Here is a 24307-nt window from a genome sequence, read left to right on the forward strand (position 1 = left end):
ATTATGGGATGAAATCTTGGCCTGACTGAAGTCAATGGACCCAAGATTTCACCCTTGGTTACCATATCCTTTTCTGAAGATGCAAATCACTTGAGCTAGATTGACACTGGTCCTGATCTGGCAACCTTATCTGATCACAATGTGTCTACTGACATAAGCGTAGGCTGCAATTACAAGTGTGGCTTTGCAAACTCAGTCCCCTTTTGTTGATCGGAGTTTTTACAAATGTCCAGTTAATGTAATTTCATGCAATGTAACATACCATCTAGTGCCAAAAAGAAGAATAAAGTTACCACTAGAAAATATATACTTTAATTTAATATTTCTTGAAACATTTTTTTTTTCAACCAGCTCTAGAAATTATCCTCAGGATTTTACCATCAGAACTGGTCAATTTGGCAAAATTAAAAAGTGTTTGTGGACAATGTTGTTTGTCTTGGAACTGAAGACCCTAGAGCTTCTGTGGGCTCAGCTCCTTAGCAGGCAGAGTATCCTGGAACCAGAGTTCCATTCCTTTTCACAGAGAATTTCTAAATATTTGGGGTTTATTCCAAATAAGAATGAAACCCAATTTTGAAATATCAAAATCCTCCACAAAATGAAATATCCCGTTTTTGCACAGCTGTAATAATTTCACCCAAATTTCAAACATTAAAATGCAGTAAACACTGGTTTTCTGTTATCCCAAACTGGATTAGTCACATTTATATTTTCTGCAGACTTTTAAAATAACGACGTTCTTTTGTGATCAGTAAGGCCAAGAAAGTGCTTTGATTTCACATGTAATCATTTCAGAACTTAGTTGTGCCACAAACTGTACACCCTGCTGGAGTAAATTAAAAAAAAAAGGATCTCAAAGATAGCAGCTTAAAAACTCTGCAGTTATGATTTCAAAAATTCTTTCCTTACACAGCAGAAATACGTTGATCCTTATTTGGCATAATCACCATTCTAAATATATTGCTGTTCAACTTGGCTTTTACCAGAGAGCTGAAGGATACAGTTGCTTTTTGTTTGCCTACCAGAGGCTGATAGGACAGCTTTCATGTATCTGAAATTGCATCCCTTTATATCAGGGGTTCTCAAACCGGGGGTCGTGAGGTTATTACATGGGGGGTTGCCTCCAGTATTTATAATGGTGTTAAACATATAAAAAAAGTGTTTTTAATTTAATAGGGGGGTTGCACTCAGAGGCTATGTGAAAGGGATCACCAGTACAAAAGTTTGAGGACCACTGCTTTATATAATAATTAAAACGTGCACAATACACAAACCCCTGTTAACATAGAGGGTTTTGTCTAAAATATACGTTTATCAGAACAAATGGTTTGCTGGGGATTTTGGACTAGTTCTCTGGCTTCTCATGCATATTAGAAGTGTAATCTAGATCTAGAAGATAGTGTTCACGAGACTAACAAGAGCTACACTGCTGCAGCAAGACAAAGTTGCAATCTATTGTCATGAAAAATACAACATGTTGTCTGATCAACCATTAAAAAAAATCTCATATGTTGCAAATAAAGTGTGAATTGTTATAATGTAGTATACTGAATGTAGCAGCACCAATAATGTCAGAGTGTGTGTGTGTGTGTGTGTGTGTGTTGGGAGGATGCATGTACATATTTAAGTTAAAAATTGTAAGTAAAAATAAATGTGAGTGATATTGTCAGAACAGAATGATTTAGGCCAGAGGTGGGCAAACTACAGCCCGCGGGACCGTTCTGCCCACCCCTTGAGCTCCCAGCCGGGGAGGCTAGCCCCTGGCCCCTCCCCTGCTGTCCCTCCTCCCACGTAGCCACGCCGCTGCTCTGAGCAGCATGGTAAGGGGGCAGGGAACGGGGGGGGGGGGAGCTGGATGGGAGTCCTGGGGGCCTGTCGGGGGACAGTGGGGTGGATAGGGGTCGGGGCAGTCAGGGGACAGGGGGATGGATAGGGAGCCAGGGGGGAGGAGGACAGGGGACAAGGAGCAGTAGGGGTTGGATGGGTTGGGGGTGCTGAGGGGGGCAGTTGGGAGCAGGAAGTGGGAGGGAGAGGATAGGGGGCGGGAGCCAGGCTGTTCGGGGAGGCACAGCCTTCCCTACCCTGCCCTCCATACAGTTGCACAACCCCCATGTGGCCCTCGGGCCAAAAAGTTTACCCATCCCTGATTTAGGACCTACTGCATATATGTAATATATACAAGAGGTAGGATTCTTTGACCTCATCAACAACTGAGCAAGAATTTTACAACTATGGTTAAGCATGGATTAAATGTAGTTGAGGCTTAACCTAGTTATAAAACTATGTTCCAGCCTAAATTTCTCCCTGAGCTATAACCTGGACTGTTAACTTGATTATAACAAGGTTTTGCTCCATCCACATTCATTAACCTAGTTTGGCTGAAACAGAGTTTAAATTGCTTAACCACCATTGTAAAACCAGCATCTTTTGCCTAGAAAGACAGGACCTTGGAAACTACTTGTGAATATTATAAAAGCCCGGTAGTGTAGGTCTCAGATGCAAAGCAGTTACTCTGTGAATCAGATTCAGATATCAGACAATTCACAGCTAGAGAGTAAGTTAAAATCAGTTTATACTCTGACGCAACACAGGGTGATTATTTTGAAAATATTAATAAATTAAACTGACCTGATCTTCCTTGAGGAATTTCTCAACCTCAGCGTATCTTGTTGTATATTTGTGTTTAACAACAAGTTCACACCACCGATGTCGAACCTTTGGAAAAGGAAAATAAATATTAAACATGCATACTGTGTCGGTGTAAATACGCACTTGATACAATGTCACTCAACTACAATTTTTTTAAAGTGTTTTAGAGGAATGGCAGTTTGTGAAACATTTTCAAGTACTTCAGTAGGCCTTGCTAATCTTGCTTAAAATCTGCGTGCCCCTAAATATGGACACAAATGAAGTTCCTATTTTAAGGGCAGATGCTGTTTAGAGCATTGAGTCATGTGCCTCTATAAAGCATTAGATCATTAATACTCATCTGACACACTAAAAATAAAATGTGCATCTCTAGTAGGATTTTTGGACCCCAACATATCTCGAAAAACAAGCACCTGTAACTCTCAAACCAATCCCAATCCCAGTTTAAACCCATTGAATCAGTGAGAGTTTGTTATTTTCAAAATGACAACTATTATTCTACAAAACTACTTTTAAAAAGTTAGACTTAGCATTAGAATAAATAAATCCTTTTTTCCTTTTCTTTTCTACTTTTACAAAAGAGGAAATTATTGCTTCAAAGCTCTGGAAGCAGACATAAGATACAATTGCATTATTTCCTTTAGGCAAGTGTCTAACCTAGGGGCATGAGGCTAAAACACAGTTTTGTGCAAATTGTATCTGGGGGACAAGTGCTGCATCTGTCCTGGGATGAAAAGGATCAGAGGTAAATGAGAAAACATGAAACAAATAATTTACATGTCAGTAAACAAACGTTTTGCCAGTACAGATTGCAGAATGCGTCAAACATCTACTTATGCTCAAGTTGCTGATTTGCTGTACCGAATGCATTTCAGTGAAACTAGTTATTGGCTTATGCAAAGTGCTAGCAAATAATATTGCTACTAAAATGGGTAATATGGCCAGTACAGCTTTCAAATGCAGCTTCTTTACAAAGCTTTGGCATGCTTTATATTTCCTTGCATTTTGATGCCTTTTTGATGTGTTTTTAACCATTCACTTCTGTGGCTTTAAGTGTCATCTTACACTGCATCATGGCTTTTTCAATTATACTCAATGAGCAGTCAAACATTTTATATTCTATTATTGGCACAGCATTCGCTCAAAAAGAAAGCATTAAAAAACTATTTGTAGTACTTTTACTGCCTTTCAAGGGAGAGGCAGTATATAAGAATCCGTTTTTGCAGTAATAATAAAATGTAAGTAGTTTCAATATTTTTGGCAGGTTGAGTCTAAATTATATAATTATCTACTAATCTAGCACAAATCACTTCTTAAAGACAGATTTACCGATAAAAAATCAGAAAGTGAAAGCTGGAAACAGGTCTTTCTTGGGAGCAATTTGGAGGTAGAAGAGGATGTTTTAGTCAATTTCAAGTTGATGCAGGCTATTCCTTAAAGCCCCTACAATCTCTACAACTCTTTGTTCACCCTTTACCATTACTACAGCAAGGGATACAATTCTGAACTTCTAAGGATTCAGCAGTCACCCATCATCAGCTTTACATCACAGGAAGGAATTTCGGAGGCTTATATAACTGAATTGACAGTCTCATTAAAATAATTAACAAGTGAATGGTCACAGGCTTTGGAAAAATTCTCCTTGTGTCCTTGATTTCTTCACTGTGTGGCTGCTTCCATAAAACTGCTGGAATACAGCTTCTGATTATAAGGGATCTAGGAAACTCAGGGCTGGGGGGTAGGTGTTTGGGCTCATTTATTAAACAACTAGTAATAAATATATAAAACAAACAATAAAAAGACTAATTGTGTAATGGGGATGTAGTCTGTTTCTTAAAAGTTACTGCTGACAAGCTAAAAATATTAGAATCTTACATGCAGAACGAACTCTCTGGCTGTATGAAAGAAAAGAGGTGCTTATTGTGATATGTATTTTTCATGTCTTACATACTATTTTAACCATGTTGTCTGTTATATGTATCTCTTGCTAGTATATACTTATCATTTGATCATCAGCCACATCTGAAAAAAACTTGGAACAATTAAATTGCATCTGTTTCCTTAGACTATTGCTTCCTACAAAGGGTTTTTGCTTTTGGCACTAAGCCTCAGTTAATATATTTAGAAAAAAAGATAGGAGCTGTGTGAGAATTGGGACGGCACACATTTGTTTCTTTCATTCTCAGGATCAGTAGAAATTATGGCTGTTTTCCAAAACTGAGGTGCAGAGAATCACCAGTCGGGGTAGAATCAACATGTCTGTTATCCTCAGATTGCATGTTCGCCTCCTGTTTTCACAAAGCCGAAAAGGCACTTTCAAACTGCAGGAGAACCAGTCATTATTAGTGCTTTTTCAAATACAATATTTCGATCATTCCCACCTGCTTTCTAATCCATCATATGTAGTGGATGCCAGTAAACAGTGGATGCAGCTGAAGATGGTTTAGCCACAAGAGGAGTTAAGGCTTGCTTTGAGCATGTACTGATCGAGTCTTTTTGTAACATGGCACCAAATGTAGTTTGTCCTAAACCACCATTGCAACTAAACCATATTCAGCAGCAGTTCAGATTAATACAGCAACAGGTAATTTTTCTAGTATAGATCATGTGCTAATCCCTCTCACATTAAGAGTTTTGTGCACATATGAAGGAGAGAAAAAAATCCTTCAGTTCCTTGCTTTCCATCCAACACTTAAAGCAGACAAGACCGCTTTGCTGCATAATTAATGGATTATGTTTATGGGCACTTTAATGAACATATATAAAAAGAAATATTGAAAACTCAGTCGTTTGTGGTGGGACAGAAGTAACCATACTCTATCCTGTGTAGGCTCTTCTGTATCCATCCCTCCCTGGTGCAAAGGAAGAGGGAAAGGGGAAGCAAAGACTCATGGGTGAAAATAAGAATTCACTACTCTTTCTCATATCGAGAGCCATGTCAGACTCTCCCTTCTCACTCTACACATTTCTCTGTGCTCTTCTGCATGGCTCAGAGAGATGCACCATATGTTTTTTTGGCTAGTTATACCATATTCAGCACAAACTGACCCTGAAAAGTAATTTATAGCAACTCTTCCAGTTGCTGCTGGCAGAGCTGATTGTGCTTTACTTTGTCCGGCCCTTTTATGTACTCCAGCTCTGAAATAACACCTGTAACCACGCACAAACACTGGGTCTGGGTTTGGCAGCTGCAGGACCTACATGCCAAACTCTGGAATGTAATTTATTTTTTCAGCCTCAAAATTGAAGTTTATGGTTGTCCTTTTGACTAACTGTCTCAACTGCTGCCTGATGCTCAGGAGGAGGGAGAAAAAGTGGTTTGGGGGCTGTAGGACTGGCTGCAGGTCTTGTAGGAGATCAGGTTCTTGATGGATCATCTTGAGCTACTAAAAATGTTTTTCCCTTCCAATTGGCATTATGGATTACGCTGAAGGGTCTACCAATTTTCCATTCAAAAGCTGAAAATTTCCTGTATTTATAATATGGACTTTGCAAAGCATCCCACAATTTTGTCAGCACAATTTGGGTTCAGGGACTGTTACAGATATGTCATCTGAAAACATACCATTTCAATTTATTAATCAAACAAAATTATCGGAGTGGAGGGTTATTTTGTTTTGTTTTGCTAGCCTGAAGACCAATGTCTTAAATGGATGCTGCTGTCAGGGTTGTATTAAGCCACAAATTTAAAGCTTTGTATAAAAAAAGAAAAAGTCAGAGAGAGCTTAAAAAAACTAAGACCAATAGAAATGTTCATTTTATTTAAAAATTCTAATTTTTAGACAAATGGATAATGCCCTGCAGTGCTGTTCACAATCCAAACACTGTAGCATTTTGCTAGTGCAAATGAACTTGAAAGTAAAACTGACTAGAAACCAGTGACACTGATTAGTTTATTTTCAAACCCACAAAAAAAAAAAAAGCTTATAACATAAAAATAAATTCTTAAATCAAAGTTATTACTAATATAAATATAGTAAGAAAATTTGTAAGTGCCCTGATTTTCAAGAATGCTGAATGACCAGCAGCTTGCCAATGACGTCTTTATTTTGAAGACAACATTTTTAGACCATCTCAAACAGTCCTTGAAGTGAAGCAATCACTTTTACTATTTGAAACCCACCTACCTTCCAAATGATTACAAAAATCAAACAATGGCCAGACAGGCATAGTTAAAGTACACACACAGCTTATACAATATATTGTAATGATTGAGGTCACTGAGAGCTCCATTATACACATGCAAACAAGGAAACATACATACAGAAAATATTTTACCTCTGAGGCTTGCAAATAAGATTTAGAAAGCAAGTAATTTAGACCATGCATTTTAATAAAAACAAAAAAAAATCTAAAAAGTTTGTACTAAGCCTTTGGTCTGCAGAATGGAGACTCGCTTCAGGGGAAATGAGTAAATATTGCTAATAGCTGGATCCAATTAAAAAAGCTCCAGGAGACAACAAATCTAAATCTCAGAACAAAAACATGCTTTGAGACTCTAGAAAACAGAGCTTTTTTTAAACTTGAGTACACTTTTAGTTAGTATTATTGTCCAACTAAAGTTCCAAACAGAACATAACTTGGACCAAAAAGACTTAAGATATTTACCAACCATGTGTTCAACTACACTAAATGCATGTGAGATGAAAAGTTAATCAAAACTATAAATACTACAGTAACTAACCACAGATAAGTCCACTGTAAATATAATGGACAACTGGAGCTAGAGAATCTTTGCAGACTTCAGTCTTCTTGCAGAAGGAGAAATACAAAGAACTTTTGCAACTAATCAAACAATGGATTTATTTTTAATTAATGAGGAGGAAGCTGGATATCTCTGGAGCCCTGGAATGCTGGTCTGTTGATTAGATCATCCCAGATTTCTTCCATCTGAAATTATTTATTTCCTTTCAGCATAATTCTCTCTTCCTAGCTCCTCATAAATTGGATTCAGGGATAATTAGTGAACACTGCTGAGTGCCGCAGACTCACGTTTTGGATTTAAAAATAGTTTTTACAATTGTTTAGGGCAGAAAACGTATGGTTTAGAAAAGTCCCCACAATTTGCCCCATTACTGTAACAAAATATCGTTAATGATTTAATGATTTTTCTATATCCTTCTACCCACTTTCAATTTAAAAGAGCAGCCATCTGAGCTATTTTAGAATTTAACTAAGTAGTTGCACCCACTAGGTTTCATGCTGTAAGGTTTGGGTTTTTCAAATGAACATTAGTATTTGGTACTCAGACTCAGGGCTTTTAGCATGCAAATCCAATTTCAGCGGAAATGTACTCCTCAGTAAGATTTTCAGTGATGCTGAATCAGCTCTGAAGGAGGTGGTTTGATAATAATATACGGATCACGTGTGTGCTACAATTGCATTGACAGCGTATCAGCTCAGCAATGTGCTAAATTATTCTTACTAGACAAAATCGTATTAAATGCAAACAGAACGTATTCATCATTCTTTTGTCAGTGATTCTGCAGTTGGAGAATACTATGTGCCCCACAGTTTGTCATTAAGAAGTACAAGCAGGGAAACTACCTAGCAGTTTCAGTCATCGTGTACTTTGGACAAAAGACCTCGGACTCTACACAGTGCTGGTAATTATTATTCTGAATCATAACACTCCCACTGAAGACACTTCAGGGCCAAATACATCTCAGCAGCAAGATAGTCTTTAATAGGGGTCTATCCCTGGGGACCTCACAATGTCAATAAAGTTCAATTAATACTGTCGGGCTCCATTTCCTTGCCTTAAAGCACAACCACACTTTCTAGTGACAGGGAAGTAGAAAAGACCATAGCTTCATTATCAATAATGCCATTCATCCAAATATAACAGTCATGGCACAAATACAGGACCATGGAAAAGATCTCATTAGCTTAGAGTTCCCAAAACTTCCTGTGTGATGGTACCTCATGACACCCTTAGCCCTTAAGAGGCAGCAGTGTTAGCAAGTCCGCTGGCTACAACAGGGCTCTGCTATGTTAAGGCTGCTTTTCCCACAGTTAGATAAGTGGACGAAATTCATTACAATATTAAGCCTTAGACGCACATACATCTCATCACCCTGTCTTTGAACCCAGCAGATGCTCCAGCTCCCTCACAATGGCCCTCCCCACAAGAGCTCCAGCTTCTTGTCTCCCATCCCAGGCCCCCTCCTCATTAGAGGAGTGTGGGCCAAGGCATAACTTGTTCTGAAGGCCTGGGATGAGAATAATGTAGCTGGGCAGACATAACCAATTGTCCCCTCTCCCCTCCAGCAGTGCTTCTAAGGCCACGTGCTACAGGGACACAGAATCCAAGGTAGCTCTGCCTGCAGAAGTGGTGATATCAGGGCCTGGGCAGCTCCCTTGACAGATGCAGTATTTTTTCTTCTTTAGAGCCTGATTCTGCCCACTTTACTCAAGCTAAATAGTACCTCGATCAATGAGAGTGCCTTGTGAGTACGGTTGGCAGAACTGGGCCCTCAATGAATGCACCAAGGCGTTTTGCACTCAGAGTTTGAGATTTGGATTGTGCTGCTCAGTTGTCACACTTCATTAATTTTCAACTTGGATCACTGCACAATTTTTCCAGAATCTTGCAATAAGAATATCTAAGCCCACTGATAACCCAGCAAATCACAATTTGGTTATTAATGAAGTACTGTGCTAATACAGCTTTGCTAATCGAACGTGCAATCCTTCTTTAATTTCCAATTTTAAAGAGAGCTAGAGAACTATGTAGTATAAGACCTTAGATATATAAAGTTGTTAGAAGAGAATGCTTATACACTGAATACAGAATCTCAACAGAAAACCAGCCCTTTCAGCTAACTAATGTTAACAACAGTAATGTGCTAATTAGCACACTCACTTATTCCTTTACGTTTCTGAATCCTTTTTGATTTGTCTTCCTAAGCAAATTAAATGCTGCTGATAGGTGTGCGATTGACAGACAGCCCTAGACAGTGAAGGCCTCTCTCTACTGAGCAGCTAAAGTGTGGGTGGCAGCAGCTTTCCCCACAATGCTCTATTTAGATATTTTCATTTGATTTTTTTTCTTTATGAGCAAACTTTTCAAAAACAAATTGTTTTTGCACCCTCAGTCAATTGCAGGTTCTGGGCACAACCGAAAGCACTGAGACATCTATCTATGCAATGGCATCCAAAAATCGGGTTGTTCAACTAAATGGCGTCACTTGCTCACAAAATTAATTGTGCCTGCAAAGAGCGGCAGGGTTGAGGCCTCTTTAAATATTTGGTCCCATAAATATAGATTTATTTCCTATCCTTCTGCCTCACCAACTTGATTTTTAGTGTTCAGCCACTTCCAGTTAATACAACAGAATCTTACCAGATGAAAGATAGTCATAGAACCCATTCTTGGTTTAACAGAAACTGTATTAAGTTACTTCAGGTAACTCCCCCACTCTGTACATAACATTTCAGTTTCAGTTCTACTGCTGTCTTTGTGCATGTGCTGACACCCCCCCCCCCCCCCCCCAGTGCTTGCTTTCCTCCCAATAAAACATGGAAACCTAGGAATTGAACCAAATGCCACTTGTAAAAACCCAGAAAGTTTGAGGAGTTGAGTGAGTTACTGCTTTCATCTCTTCATCTACGATACACCCAGAAAGGCGGGGTGACCACCCTGCTAGTAGCAGAAAGCATTTCAGGACAACCTTGCCACCCCTTCTACCATGGCAATAAAGCACGTACTAGGAGCTGTGGGATTGATTTAGAAAAAACAAACCCCACCTTCTTTGCATTTGAGTAAATACTATGGTTCAGACAAAGAAAACACAGAATTATATGGCCAGACGCTCCTTCCTCAGGCAAGTTGTATCTGTAATCAATGACATTTGTGTTAATAAAAGAAGGTTTGAAAAGGAGGGTGGGAAAGGTAATAGGAATTAAGAAGCTGGGCCTAATCCTTCCGGTGGCACAGACTATGCCTTTCTTATGGTGTCAAAGCTTTCATTGTAAGTAAGTGACTAAGTTAAAACATGTAATTTTGTAATCCCCAAATGTCCTTTCAGTCTGCCTATTCTCTCTGTGTTTCATTAAATTCTGACATACAACAGGACATGACTGCAATGCTTTTGTTCATCTTTCATTGTACGCAGATAAAGTGATGATAGGCTAGTGATATATAGCAAGCTCAGAGAAGAACAGGGCAAAAAACCAGTACAAACACTGATTAGTGCAGCAGCTTCAACAACTGTGGGAAGAGAGAGTTCCCCTGCTATGCGTAAAGGCTTTTCCCATTGTGTTTCCATTTATGGTGCCATAATCTCCCTCATACAGAGCAAGTCTTCTATATCACAATGCCTGTGATATGTTTAACACAGCATGCCAACTGAAAAACGTTTTTTAAAAATAACCTTTAGTTAAAAACAAATACTCTTGTACTTGAACCAAATGCTTTCCTCCCTCTCTCATTTTCAGTCTTGCTCGTTCAGGATGTTTGTGTGTAAGTGGCTGGAGATGGCTGAAAAGATGTAATCAGCTCCCCCTTCTAAAGCTGTTCTGGAAATATTTGTTTAATCTTGTTTTGCTGCGGTGCCATTGGCTTTTGGAGTCACCTTCTATATAGTGGTCCTTCATACACCACTGCAGACCAAAGACTTCCTCTCCTACACATCACACTGCAGAGTATGGGCAAGAACCCTGCCCCACTTAGCTAATGGAGAACGACAAAGCTAATCTAAACTCCATCTCCCCCTCTGATTTTACTATTATAGCTGAAACTGCCCAGGGCTCAATTTCTCAGCCATAGTAAGTCTGACCATCAACCTATAATTCATCAGCTCTGAGGTGATGCCTCCAACTTCTGAATCAAGTGTATATATATATATATATATATATATATATATATATATATATATATATATATATATATATATATATACACACATACACACACACACACATACATATACATATACACACACACATATATATATATATATATATATATATATATATATATACACACACACACACACACACACACACATATACATATACATATACACACATATATTATATATATATGCGTGCTGCAGTGGGACAGGTACCCACTGTCTAATTCTCTAGCATATGGAGTAATGCCCATGACCCTTAAACTACCAATTTTTTTTTAAGTGTTGCTGTAGCTAGGGTGGTCCCAGGATATTAGAGACACAGGCAGGTGAGGTAATATATTTTATTAGACCAACTCCTGTTGGCAAAAGAGACAAGCTTCCAAACTACACCAAGATCTTCTCCAGGTCTAGGAAAGGTACTCACAGCATTACAGCTAAATACAAGGTTGAACCGACAACTGACACCACCTACTATAAAGAAATCAAAGAGGACCCCACACTACAGTTCACTCAAAAATTTAAGGCTATCATCAAATCCTTGCCCAAACAAATCAAAATACAAGCTCATGCCCCAAGAAGCCACCCCAGGCAGACCCATCATATCAGGCCACAACGATCACTGAAGGAATATCAGAATTCATAGAAACCATCCTCGAAACACTTATCACACAAAGGGCCAGCTTCCTCCAGGACACAACCGACCTCCTACAGAAACATTAACAACCTCCCTATGAACACCATCCTTGCCACCATGGATGTCACCTCCCTATACAACAACATCCTCACAGTGATGAATAGCTGCCTGTCTCAAATATCTACAAGACATGGACAACATTCAGATATCCCCCTCAAACACATCGCTAAACTTATCCATTTCATCCTCACCCATAACAATGTTACATTCAACAACAAACACTTTCTCCAAATTATGGGAACAGCCATGGGTAGTAGGATGGCTCCCTAATACATCAACCTTTTCAGGGGCCACTTTGAGGAAGAATTTCTGAAATCATTGATATACCTGAGATACAGCGATAATATTTTCACCCTCTCGACAGATGACTTAAACTCCCCCATAGGTTTCCACTACAACTTCAACAAACATCACCCATCCACCAAACTCTCTCTAGGACACTCCTGCACCAGCATCAACTTCCTGGAAACCACGATGAGCTTCAACAATGGAACGCTACAGACAACTATAAACAAGAAACCCCTAGATTACCAAACTTATATCCATAGATCCAGTAACAACAAGAAATCTGTTATCTAAAACTAGGCCCTCAGATACCGCAGAATATGCTCCGAGAAGAAAATCCAGGGTACACACCTTAACACACTCAAAACCGCCTCCACGAAAAAAGAACATTCTACCAGAGAATTAGATCACATCATGGAATGGGTGACCCAAATACCCAAAGAGAATATGCATCAATACAGGGGAAAAAACCTTCAACTGCACAACCCTAGTTGTCACCTACCACCCCACACTAGTACCTACAGGGTATAATTGAACAATCACAATCCATACTAGATGGGCACCACATCCTGAAAGAAATCTTTCCTGAAATCTTTCTCCTCTTCTGGCTTCAAACAACTCATCAACCTCACCAAGCTCCTCATACATCAGACCCTACCAATACAACAGGTGCAAAAGCTGTTGATTTATTTCCACTGCTACTATGATCAATACCCCCACAACACACTTTTGAAGATCCATGGGTCCTACACATGCCTATCACATGTATGGTGTATGTTATTCAGCGCACTGAATTCCCCAATAACAACTATATTGGCAAAACCAGACCATCACTATGCTCTCAAATGAACTCACACAGAAAAATGGTAAGACTAAAACACCGTATCACCTGTGGGCGAACACTTTTCACAGAATGATCACTCCATATCGGACCTCTCAGTCCTCATCCTCAAAGTAAGCCTGCACAACACCTTCATAAGATGAGCCCGAGAGCTTAAATTCATAACTTTGCTAGACACTAAAAATAATGGTCTTAATAAAGAGACTGGATTTATGGCTTCTTACAATCATCTGTAAGCCACTGGCCCCCCTTTTTTGCCCTGTGACTGCAGAGGTATTAACGGGCCACTTCACCTTGAATGGTTCCTTAGAATGTGTTAACTACTTTATGCTAAACATTCTGTTCCACCTTGTATTTAGCTGACATGAATACCTTTCCCTGACCTGAAGAACATGTGTAACTCAAAAGCTTGTCTCTTTCACCAACAGAAGTTGGCCCAAAGAAGATATTATCTCACCCACTATGTTCTCTCTAATTATTATTCAAGTTTTTAAAAACTGCAAATAGAAGAAGTTTTATGTCCCAGTCAATAAAGAGAAAAACGACTTCAAGTACCAACTGGCCAGCACGTCATTCCTTTGGTTACACCAATGTGTAGGTTTGATGACTAGGTAGTATCAGTATCTAAAAATACCTTCTTTAACTTCCACTTTGCTAGGAAACTTTGTCCCTTCCTCCCCTTGGTCCATGCATGTGTCACCTCTGGCTTCATTACTATAATTCACTGAATTGGAAGTGAAACATGAAGAGGATGCACAAGCTGCAGCCAATAAAGAATGTGGCTGCCTATTTCATGTCCCTCCACTGGCTCCTACTTTAAGACTTTAGTCCTAATTTTCAAAACAGGGAATGCATCAAGCCCCAGCTACATTAAAAATCAAATTCTGATCTATAAACCAACACGACAACCATGCTCCTCTGGTACAATGCAGATCACAAAGTCCAGGACAAAGCATGAGAGAGCTGGGGACAAAGCCTTCTCAATCATGGGGATCTGGCTATAGAACCACCTCCAGAAGAGATCACATGAATCCAGAGTCTGATCACCTTTAGGAAATGCTGCAAAACCTTCCTCTTCCAAAAGGATTTCCACTGTAAGAATGACACTCTCGACACTTCACCCCCTTCATCTCATAACCCTACCAAATAAAATAAAATCATAAAAATCAAATACTCTACTCCACTTCAAAAAGGGAAAGCCGGAGACTCCATAAAGACCTGGTTGACAGAGGACTTCAGTGTCCAAGCATGTCAATGTGATACCTCTCATATACACACACCATAAGGAAATCAACCTTAAGGGAAGTATCATTTTATGCTGTAAACTCAGTAGATGCATGCACCCTGTACTGAAGTCAGAACAACAGGGTTTTATTCGGAGGTTTCCAGTTTTGCATCGCTCACTCACTCACACTTGATATTTCCAAAGACTCTTACCCCAGGTAGAATACAGCAAAATTCCTCTCTGAGGCATCGTAACCCCACCATTTTAACTCCTTTGGACAGGGAAAGAAATGTAGCAAAACCCTAGTGAGGACAAAACTGTACCCACATATTAGGAAGTTAGTCAGTTACTAGGCAATAGGGAGATGGGGTTGTGAGTGGTTTATTTCTGGCTAAGGTAATGACGTCAGGACTAACTGTGGTTAGCAATTTTGATCTGACCCATTCCTCATTCTACCTAGATCTTATGTTCTTTGAGTGTGACAGATTTTCCTGCTCTGTGGTATTGTCCAGAGATAACCAGGATCTACAGCCAACATTTAACAGAGAAATGAAAAGGCACAAAGCAAGCCATCAAACATTAAAAATAGTAATTTCTAATAAAATTTATCTTTAGAAATTTCTCCAAGTAAAGAGTTGTGTCAATTACTGCATTAAGAGAGAGTGTTCCATTAAAAGCACAAATACGGCTACAGTCTTAAGCTGCAACAATCAGGAAACACAAATCCAGACAGTTGAAGGCACTTGTTTGTGTTTCTCAACACTATATCCTCCTTAACATCCTGGCAAATGTGTAAAGGCCATCACATATATACCAATACTATAACCTTTTAGATTTTATGACAAGGCCAGGCAGTTTGTATTACAGCGCTATTTCTTCCTTTACTGCCCTTCAGCATTGTATAAACAATCAAATATAGCAAAAGCACCTTACCAAAAAAAAAAAAAAAAAAAAACAACCAGGACAAATTTTAGAATTTCAGGGGACCTCTTCACCTTAGTCACCTCCTCATATGGCAGGTTTTAGAAAAATGGAACTAAGCACCAACATTCTCTTTCTTTGCTGCTTTGGATAAAGAACAAATAGAAAACAATTCCATATTTACATCTCTCTTTCAATCTGCTCCCCACTTTCCAAATCTCACTGTGCTGTTGGGCTGCCAGAGGAGGAGCAAATTAAGAGCTCAAAACAATTAGAAAAATAGTGGACGACATAGTATAATGCGCCAATAAGGAGCCTGGAACATTTCACTAATGCCACCCAGCAGCAAATGAAATCACTTGGAACAAACATGCACAGCTGTTGGCTCCTGGAGCTCCTAGGGAATGAGGGAGGGCTGCTGATTGGGGAAATGCTATTTTGAGCACCCAATAAATCTTGCACTCTAAACATGTACCTAGGAGAGCGAATGCTGATTCCAGAATTTTGTGTACTTCTCAAGTGGCTGGAAAAGCCCCCATACTTTTCATGCAGCAACAAAACAAGCCCAAATAATAGCTACTGGTGTTGAGTTAGATTATCCTTTGGGCAAGCTTACAAATTCATCCCAACACATCAACTCCGCTGTGGCAGACATGAGAGCCAGTCAACCCAAGGGACATTCCCATTGTCATTACTGGAAGCCTTTTTCTTCATCCTATTCCAATTTTCTTGCCTCACACCCAGCTCTGCAATGTCCTGAGCCTCATCTTTGGAAAGTGAAAGGTATGTTATCAGAAACTACTTTTTCAATTTTCTTTTCCCACTCACTGCAGCCTCCAGAAGATTATACAACTCCACTGATTTCAATTGGAATTACACCAGGGATTAATTTGGTCCCATATGTTTAAATACAGAATAAAACAGAAAGCTGCTTTAATCTAACGGCTCTAAATTTAAATACCACAGATTTTATTTTGCCTCCCGTTTTAAAGAGAAAGAAAATTTAGGCAATGTGGGCATTAGACCAAACTGCATATTCCCCTCCTCTGCCTCAATTCAATGTGAGGATCTCATCTCTAAGACACAGGCTCAGTACAAGTGTCGTATAGATATTTCCCCAGTTATCTGCAATGATACAATACGAAACACTCCAGTGTTTTGCTCTGCAGTCCAACATGACCTTGGCCCAGTTAAGATAGCTAGGAACTGGGACTTCTTGTCCTTAAGCAGGCTGTGTGGAGGTATTTGCAACCTGATGACAGAAATCTGCAAGTTTTATATATAGTATTAAAAGGTACAAATGTATGGTGCACAGGGCTACTGAACCATTTTCGCCAAAGCCCCAAGCATACTCAGAGACTGAGAGTTAGCCGGGGAACTATTCTGAAAAGAAAGTATGCTAATTCCCTCTTTCGTTAGTCTAGCAACATGGTCAGACCTTTCCTGACCAATTCCTATTCTCCAAGAAGTTTTACAATATAGAGCTGTGTTCTACAAGGGTGCTTTCTAACAATGCTCAATGACAACCTGCAGGACAGCTGGATAATAGAGGACAAGAATGAGCTTAACTTAATCATCTGGAGGGAAGTAGAGAGATAGATATTGCGTTGTAGTTCATCTGTACTTTTACATCTGCCAGTATTTTATGATTTAGGAAAGATCTATGGGCTGAAATTATTTTGTTCTAAACATAATTCTCACTATTTTTAGGACACCAAACACCTTGTATGGTTTTTATTAGCGACTGGATCTCTGTCAGTGAAATAGGATGCCACCACTTTATGGCCTTGGTTTCACAGGCAGACTTCATGTACAATGAAGCAGTTGTATAAAAATGGCAATATGCCACCCACATGACGTAGGATACGATCTTAACTCATTACACTCACATTTTCTGCAAACAGAGTTACAGTCTCGCCCCTTTCTCTTCTCCCCAAAATCTACCACCTTATGATCTTGAAATAAAGGGGAAGAGTTATGAGCTGAATAGCATTTCAACCAATTTGCTGAGGCAAGAAAAACTAACAAAACAATTTCTATCTGCTACGCAGGCAGCATACATTACAAAAAAGTAAGCCAGTTCTGTAGGCAGGAAGGAAAGAAAAACAAACTCTCCAGTGAAGGTAGTGGGGAAATGTAGCATGAAACTGTTGGTTTAATCTAAATTCCACTTTTTGTATCACCAAATCTACCATAATTCACCAGGACATAAAATACAGTTCTAGATGCATCACTTCAGCATCATATAGAACTGACAGAATCCCACCTATCCATTCCTCTGTTCTGTAGCATACCTAAATGGTTTTGTAGACAGATCTCTCTGTCGTATCACCTTTGTTATTGCTCTGTAGACTTGTTTCCATGGCCTCTGGTCTTTTGGTTTTATAGGCCATCCCTGTCCCCATCTAGAATAAAGAACCAAGAAAGCTAATTGTGGAAATAGCTTAATAAGAAGGCTGCTTATTACCGATTACTGTTTGTGAAACACAGCTGTAAGCTTTCTCGACTATCTCAATTAGGGTTGGCAACTTTCTAATTCCAGAATACCTAACACCTTTGCCCCGCCTGCTGCCCTGCCCCTTCCCTGATGACATGCCCCCTACCCCTTCCCATGCCCCCCCCCCCCCCCGCACTCACTCCATCGCTTGCTCTCTCCCCTGCCCTCACATGCTCATTTTCACTGCAAGGCCCAAACAGGCATATTTATTGTTTTGACAGATGTATTATGCTAAGTTCAGGTTTTATTTGTTACAGGATGCTAGAGCCGGCAGCAAAATAGTCAAAAGAGTAATTTTTAAAAAAAATGAAATTTCACAAAGGTTTTCATGATTCTTTCCCTCCCCTCTTCCCATTTTTCATAACCAGCTCCATGTCTTCTGTTCACTAAAGTTATTGTAATTTTATGTGTGGAATCAGGACCACACATTATTACAGCTGCAATAAGTCCATTAAAGGCCCACTCCTGAAGCCCAAATATAAATCCATAGAGCATAACCACAGAAATGCACACCTGTCCAGATACCTATATAAATAAATCTGTAGAAACTGACTCCCACACCTACATGCAGATAGACATGTCTATTCATGTGTACACATCTAGCATGCACTAACACATCGACTTCCACATTATTTAATATTACAATTGTTGTTTAGTTCCTAGAGACCCCATCTAAGATCAGGACTCCAGAGTGGTAGGTGCTGGACATACAATTAAAAAGAGAGAGTCTGCAACAAAGAGTTTATAATTCAGCTAGACAAAGGTAGGGAGAAATGTATGATACACTGGCTCTTCTGCAATTACTAGTCAACATTAATTTTTTAAGAAATAATACATTTCTTTTAGAGTTCACTTTTCTTTTAAAAAACTTGTTATGAAATGAATTCACACATATTTTGTCATCAATTTTTGTGTGTGTGCAAGCCAGCAAAAGGAATAAAAGTCAAAGAGTTAGGCTGCAAATTTTGTTCACACAGGTATACACACATGCAGCAATACACACAAAGACACACAGTCTCTTACACGCATACAATGCATGCATGCACACACTTGCCTACACAGAGACTTTTTCATACACTTTTCCAGAGGCTGCCTAAATCACCCAGCCGGGAAGGCAGGAAGGTGGGCTGGAGAGGAAAAGCGGTGGTGGTGGAGGAGAGAGGATGGGGAGGGAAAGAGGCCAAGGACAAGAGCAGGGTGGGGATGAGAGGGGGCAGTTAAGGAGAGAGGAGGGAGTGTGGTGGAGTATGTGGGGTGGATGGGGATGCAGGGGGAGGCAGAAGGCTACAGGTGCCTGATGATGTGGGGGGCACAGGGATGTACAGGGATATAATGGGAGTGCAACAGTGTATGGAGGTGAATGGAGTACAGGGCTGTGGGGGGTGAGGGACAGGGGGGTTGCAGCTCTGGGAGGTGGCGAGGATTGATGGGAGAGTGCTGTAAGGGGTAGAGGGCTGGGATGGGTAGGTGTGGGGGGGCAGGACAGGACGGGGAGGGATGCAATGATGGGAGGCTGGGAGTGTGGGGGGCTGGGATAGGAAGATATGCAGTGATGGAGGTGCGAGGGGCTGGGATGGGGAGGGATGTAGTGATGGGGGGATGGGGGTCTGGGGGGCTGTGACAAGGAGGGACACAGTGATGCAAGTGTGGGGGGGCTGGGACGGGGAGGGATGCAGTGAGGGGGATGGGGTGCAGCCCCATTCCCAGCACTCGGAGACAGGGATAAACATACCTTAAACTCCTGGGTGCCGGCGATGGGGCAACAGATAGACTGCGGTTCACCGCAGGGCATGCACCGCAGCTTGAGCCCAGCCACGCGAGGAGAAGAGAGCCAGGCAGCAGCGGAAGAGGTGCGTGCCACGTAACCCCTCAACATTTGCCCGCTGAGCACCCGTGCACCACACTCACGCTAGTTCCTCCCCTGCCCTGACCCAACCAATGGGAGCTGCGCCTGCAGGCGGAGGATGGGGCAGCACATGAACCCCCTCAACCGCCCTTAAGGGTAGGAGCCAGAGATGCCGACTGCTTCCTGACCAGGGAGCCTGCCAGCCCCGCTGCGCGGCACAGTGGCGCCGCCAACCGGACAGTCAACAGCTTGGTCAGGGGTCCTTACCAGAGCTGCCAGGATCCCTTTTTAACCGGGTGGTCTGGTCCAAAACCAGACACCTGGTCACCCTAGTGTCAATATGTTTGTAACTAAATTATTCAAATTCTTTTAGTGAAACTTCTAAACTTGGTTTTCTCAGAAGACTATGCTCAAACATACATGTTCAGCCTACACAAGTATATCAAAAGAGAGACTGTCAAGGTTATTAGGGTTTAAAAAATATTAACTGACCTTGGGCAGTGGGTGCACCTGGAAAGTCCCAGCTTCTGCACAACAAAAGTAGGTTTGTTGTTTTTCCCTCTCCTTTCAAGCCAATCTATCCTCTCTTCCCAAATTTTAAACACAATGGCTGGTACATAAAACATAATACTCTCTAAGAACAAGCAAGCCCATGCATGCATACAGGCTAGATGATATTTATTGTTAAGTTAACAGTCTCAAAGAATTGTGAGACTTCAGCCAGTTGTAATGGTAGGTCAATATTTTTTCCTAGTCTCATGGAAGTGTGACTTTTAAAGCAGAAACAGCAATAAAGTGGTGGCCCATTGTTTTGTGATTACAAATAAAAGGCAACTGTACGCAGGAAATAATTGACAAATGAAGGGAAAAAATGCTTTTTCTGTGGTTTGGTTACTACGAGTACAGACTATAGATTTCTGTATAGCAACTTCCTCAAAAACAGGAGAGGGGGAACCCCACGTAACCCAATCTAACTATGCTATGGGAGAAAAGAAAGGGCATATGATTGGGTTAGGACAGGGGTCGGCAACCTATGGCACACGTGCCAAAGACGGCACGCGAGCCCATTTTTAATGGTACGCTGCTGCCTGCCAGGGTCAAGAGGCAAGGGGCAGGGGGCAGAAGCTTGGTCTTGCCGGCTCCCCTGCCTCTTCCCGCAGTGTGCTGGGTTCCTGCACCTCCTCCTCCTCTCCGTCCCTCCCTCCCTCCCTCAGCTGATGGCCCTTGCGAGGGAGGGGGTGGGGGAGCAGCGGAGTCAGCTTGCTCGCTGCTCCTGGCGGAGGCAGAGAAGAAGCAGGGGGCAGGGCCTTGGGGAAGCGGGGCATATCCCCTCCAGCCACCTGCCGTGAGCACCCCACGACCCCAGCCCACACCCTCTGCCCTGACCCCACACACACACACACACACACACACACCCCCAGCTCTCTGCCCTGAGCCCTGCAGCCCCACACACCCCCAAGGGCCCTGCCCTGAGACCTGTACCCCCCTCACACACACCCAGCCCTCTGCTTGACTCCTTCACCCCCCCACAACCCCAGCCCTGACTCTGGCACCCCCACACATACCCAGGCCCCCCACACCCATGCCCTGACACCTGCACCCCCCTCATATGCCCTCAGCCCTCTGCCCTCACTCTTGCACCCCCCCACATCCCCAGCCGCCCCACCCCATGCACCCCCCCACATCCTGACTCGTGCACCCCCCACATCCCCACCCCCACCCCGAGCACCAAATGGGAGCTCCTGCACCTCCCCCCTGCAGATCCCCACCTGCACCCCTCCCACCAAATGGGAGCTGCCCAGGTAAGCGCTCTGCACCCAAACCTCCTGCCCCAATCCTGAGCCCCCTCCCTCATTCTAGCTCCTGGCCAGACCCTACACCCCAACCCCCAGCCTGCTCCTTCACCCCCAGCCCTGTGCTCAGTGCACTGCCACCCTCAGCTCAGTGCAGAGAGAGAGGGGAAGAGAATGGCCAGAACCAGGGAGAAGGTAGGTACCCACTGTATGTGGGCAGGGCCGGGACCCCAGACCAGCAACGGGCTGAGCGGGTCTGGCAGCTGGGATCCCAGCTGGCAGGAGCCAGCGGATGGAACCCCTGAGGGGCAGCAGGCTGAGCCGCTCAGCCCACTGCCGGTCTGGGGTTCTGGCTGCCGGCCCCTTGCCAGCCAGGGTCCCAGCCGCAGGCCTTGCTAAGCCCGCTGCCGGCCTAGATGAACGGAACCCCAGACCAGCAGCGGGCTGAGCGGGCCAGCGGCATAAGATCAACATTTTAATTTAATTTTAAATGAAGCTTCTTAAACATTTTGAAAACCTTGTTTAGTTTACAATACAACAATAGTTTAGTTATATAATATATAGACTACAAGAGAGACCCCTTCTAAAAAACATTAAAATGTATTACCGGCACGTGAAACCTTAAATTAAAGTGAATAAATGAAGACTTAGCACACTACTTCTGAAAGGCTGCCGACCCCTGGGTTAGGAGATCTAATAAGGAACAAACAGTTCCCAAAATATCCCTTAAACCTGAAGCATGGTTAGGAGACTGCAGCTTTATGCACCCTACAACTAAATTCTGCAATACTCATCCATAAAGTCATCAGTGCTTAGAATATATGTCTAGGGAGCTCAGCCAGCTCTCTCTATAATTCTATCAGCTGAAGCCTCAGCCCAGAAGGAGAATACGACACAAGCAGAACTAAAGGGAACAAAGGATTTTGGCCATCCTGGAAGTCTCTTGGATGCTGTATTCAATCCGTCTGCACAGTCCACACTGAGCTGCTTCATTTGCTTGTTTGGGGGCTTACAAGAAAACAGCTTCTGACCCCCAGTACAGCGGTCTGTAAAATCATGCCTATTGTATGTGCCAGGATATTCATTTGTGTATGCAAACTAGAGCACGCAACCACAAGTATTGTGGAATTAAGAAGGCCCACTAAAAACTTTGGCCATAAACGTCTAAGGCTCTAATTTAAGCCTTTAAAAATCTAGAAAAATTGTTTTTCTATGTAAAATTGAGTTTTTCACTAAGCTAAATTTTTTTAATAAGTGTCTACTTCTGGTAGAAAATGTTGATATTTTTGTCAAAATCTGAATCCCTGAAAATGAAAATATTTTGATACAGCTATGCTGCTGGATTGCCTCATGAGAGTTATAGTTTTATGCCCTTATGTCCCCATTCTCCTCTATTGGCTGTACGCCCCTGCGGAACTTCATCTCCCATGATACACCACAGGCAGTCATGGGACATGTACTCTGACCAACAACTGCCTTATCACCTTGCAGGAAGCAATATGGCAAGAAGAGAGGGAAGGAGAGGCAGCAGAATAATTCTTCCATGTAATTGGCTCTCACCTGCATAACTGCAAAGAGGAGCTACATTGGGGCAGCTGAATCACTGAAAGATGATGATGGTATAAAAAGCTTAGAATGTAGAAGACACTACAACTCTCTGAAATGGTTTTTAAAGATGTATTTTACATGCTTATTTCATACATTTCATGTTACTGCACTTAATACCTGGAAAACAAAGGTACAGGTTTTTGATTACTGTGCCTTCTCCAAACTTCCCTATGTTTAAACTGGACGTGGGAAATATTATTGCAATGAAATCATTATTTACTGTAAATGTGCACTACACAAATAGGAGGGATATACTGTTAGTACAGTTAAGCAAGCATCCTAGACCATGCAAGGTCTTAGGGTAGCGTGACTTATGATTAGTGATATGCCACTAGACCAGCCGTGTCCCACATCTGGCCCTGGAGACAGTGTCCAACAATGGCAGTCAAGGGCAATTGTATTATGCATATATGATTATGAAATTACAACATATTCCCTGATTGGTGTTTAAATCAGCCCATTCCTGTGTGGAGCTGATAGGGGTCACTGCCTCCCACTGTTGCCCCTGCAGCCTCAGGAGCAGCTCCATGTGAGCTGGGAGTACTCTGAGCAGCTGCTTTCTCTTTCCTGTTGCAGCTGCTCAACACCCTTCTGCCCCAGCAGGGAGGAGTGTAGCTCTGGTAGCTCCGTTGCTTGCTTACCAGCTGGGCTGTGGCAGCCCCAGTGAGAGCAAGGCAGGAGCTTGGCTGGTTCTGCTGAGTCTAGCATAGTGCCTTGCAAAGGCCAGCTCCACTCTGCTACACAGACATGCAGGAGAGGGGGGAAAAGAGAAGCTGAGAACCATCAGCTACTTACAGCTTCCTCAATACTCTGCCCCAGCACAGTTTAGAGCAGCCTAGGTCTTGCTCTAGCTGTTGCCAAACAGCTGCAGTCCCTGAGGGACTATAAACGAGCTGGAGATAACTGAAGTACAGTTCACTCCAGCACAGCCGTTTCCTACCCCCAATGTGCCCCATGAGAAGCTGTAAGGAGGGAGACATAGGAGCCAGTTATGTTAGCTCAGTGCCACATGAGGACTTTCCCTGCTGGGGATTTCCTGGCGTATGGGACTTGTGGGTGGCACCTGCTCCTTTTGAGTTGCCCAAGTGGC

At 42.1% G+C, this 24307-nt stretch overlaps 1 protein-coding gene across 3 annotated transcripts in view; it reads right to left on the reverse strand.

Annotated features, from left to right (window-relative positions):
* The window catches only part of AOPEP (aminopeptidase O (putative)), a 378987-nt gene that overhangs the window by 4655 nt on the left and 350025 nt on the right, over nucleotides 1–24307 (reverse strand). For all 3 annotated transcript variants that reach the window (XM_074953154.1, XM_074953153.1, XM_074953152.1), the window contains one exon: nucleotides 2629–2715. In XM_074953154.1, coding sequence (XP_074809255.1) covers nucleotides 2629–2715 — 87 coding nt within the window. The remainder of the gene's footprint in view (nucleotides 1–2628; nucleotides 2716–24307) is intronic.

This window comes from Natator depressus, chromosome 5 (assembly GCF_965152275.1).
Source record: "Natator depressus isolate rNatDep1 chromosome 5, rNatDep2.hap1, whole genome shotgun sequence".
Classification (NCBI taxonomy): domain Eukaryota; kingdom Metazoa; phylum Chordata; order Testudines; family Cheloniidae; genus Natator; species Natator depressus.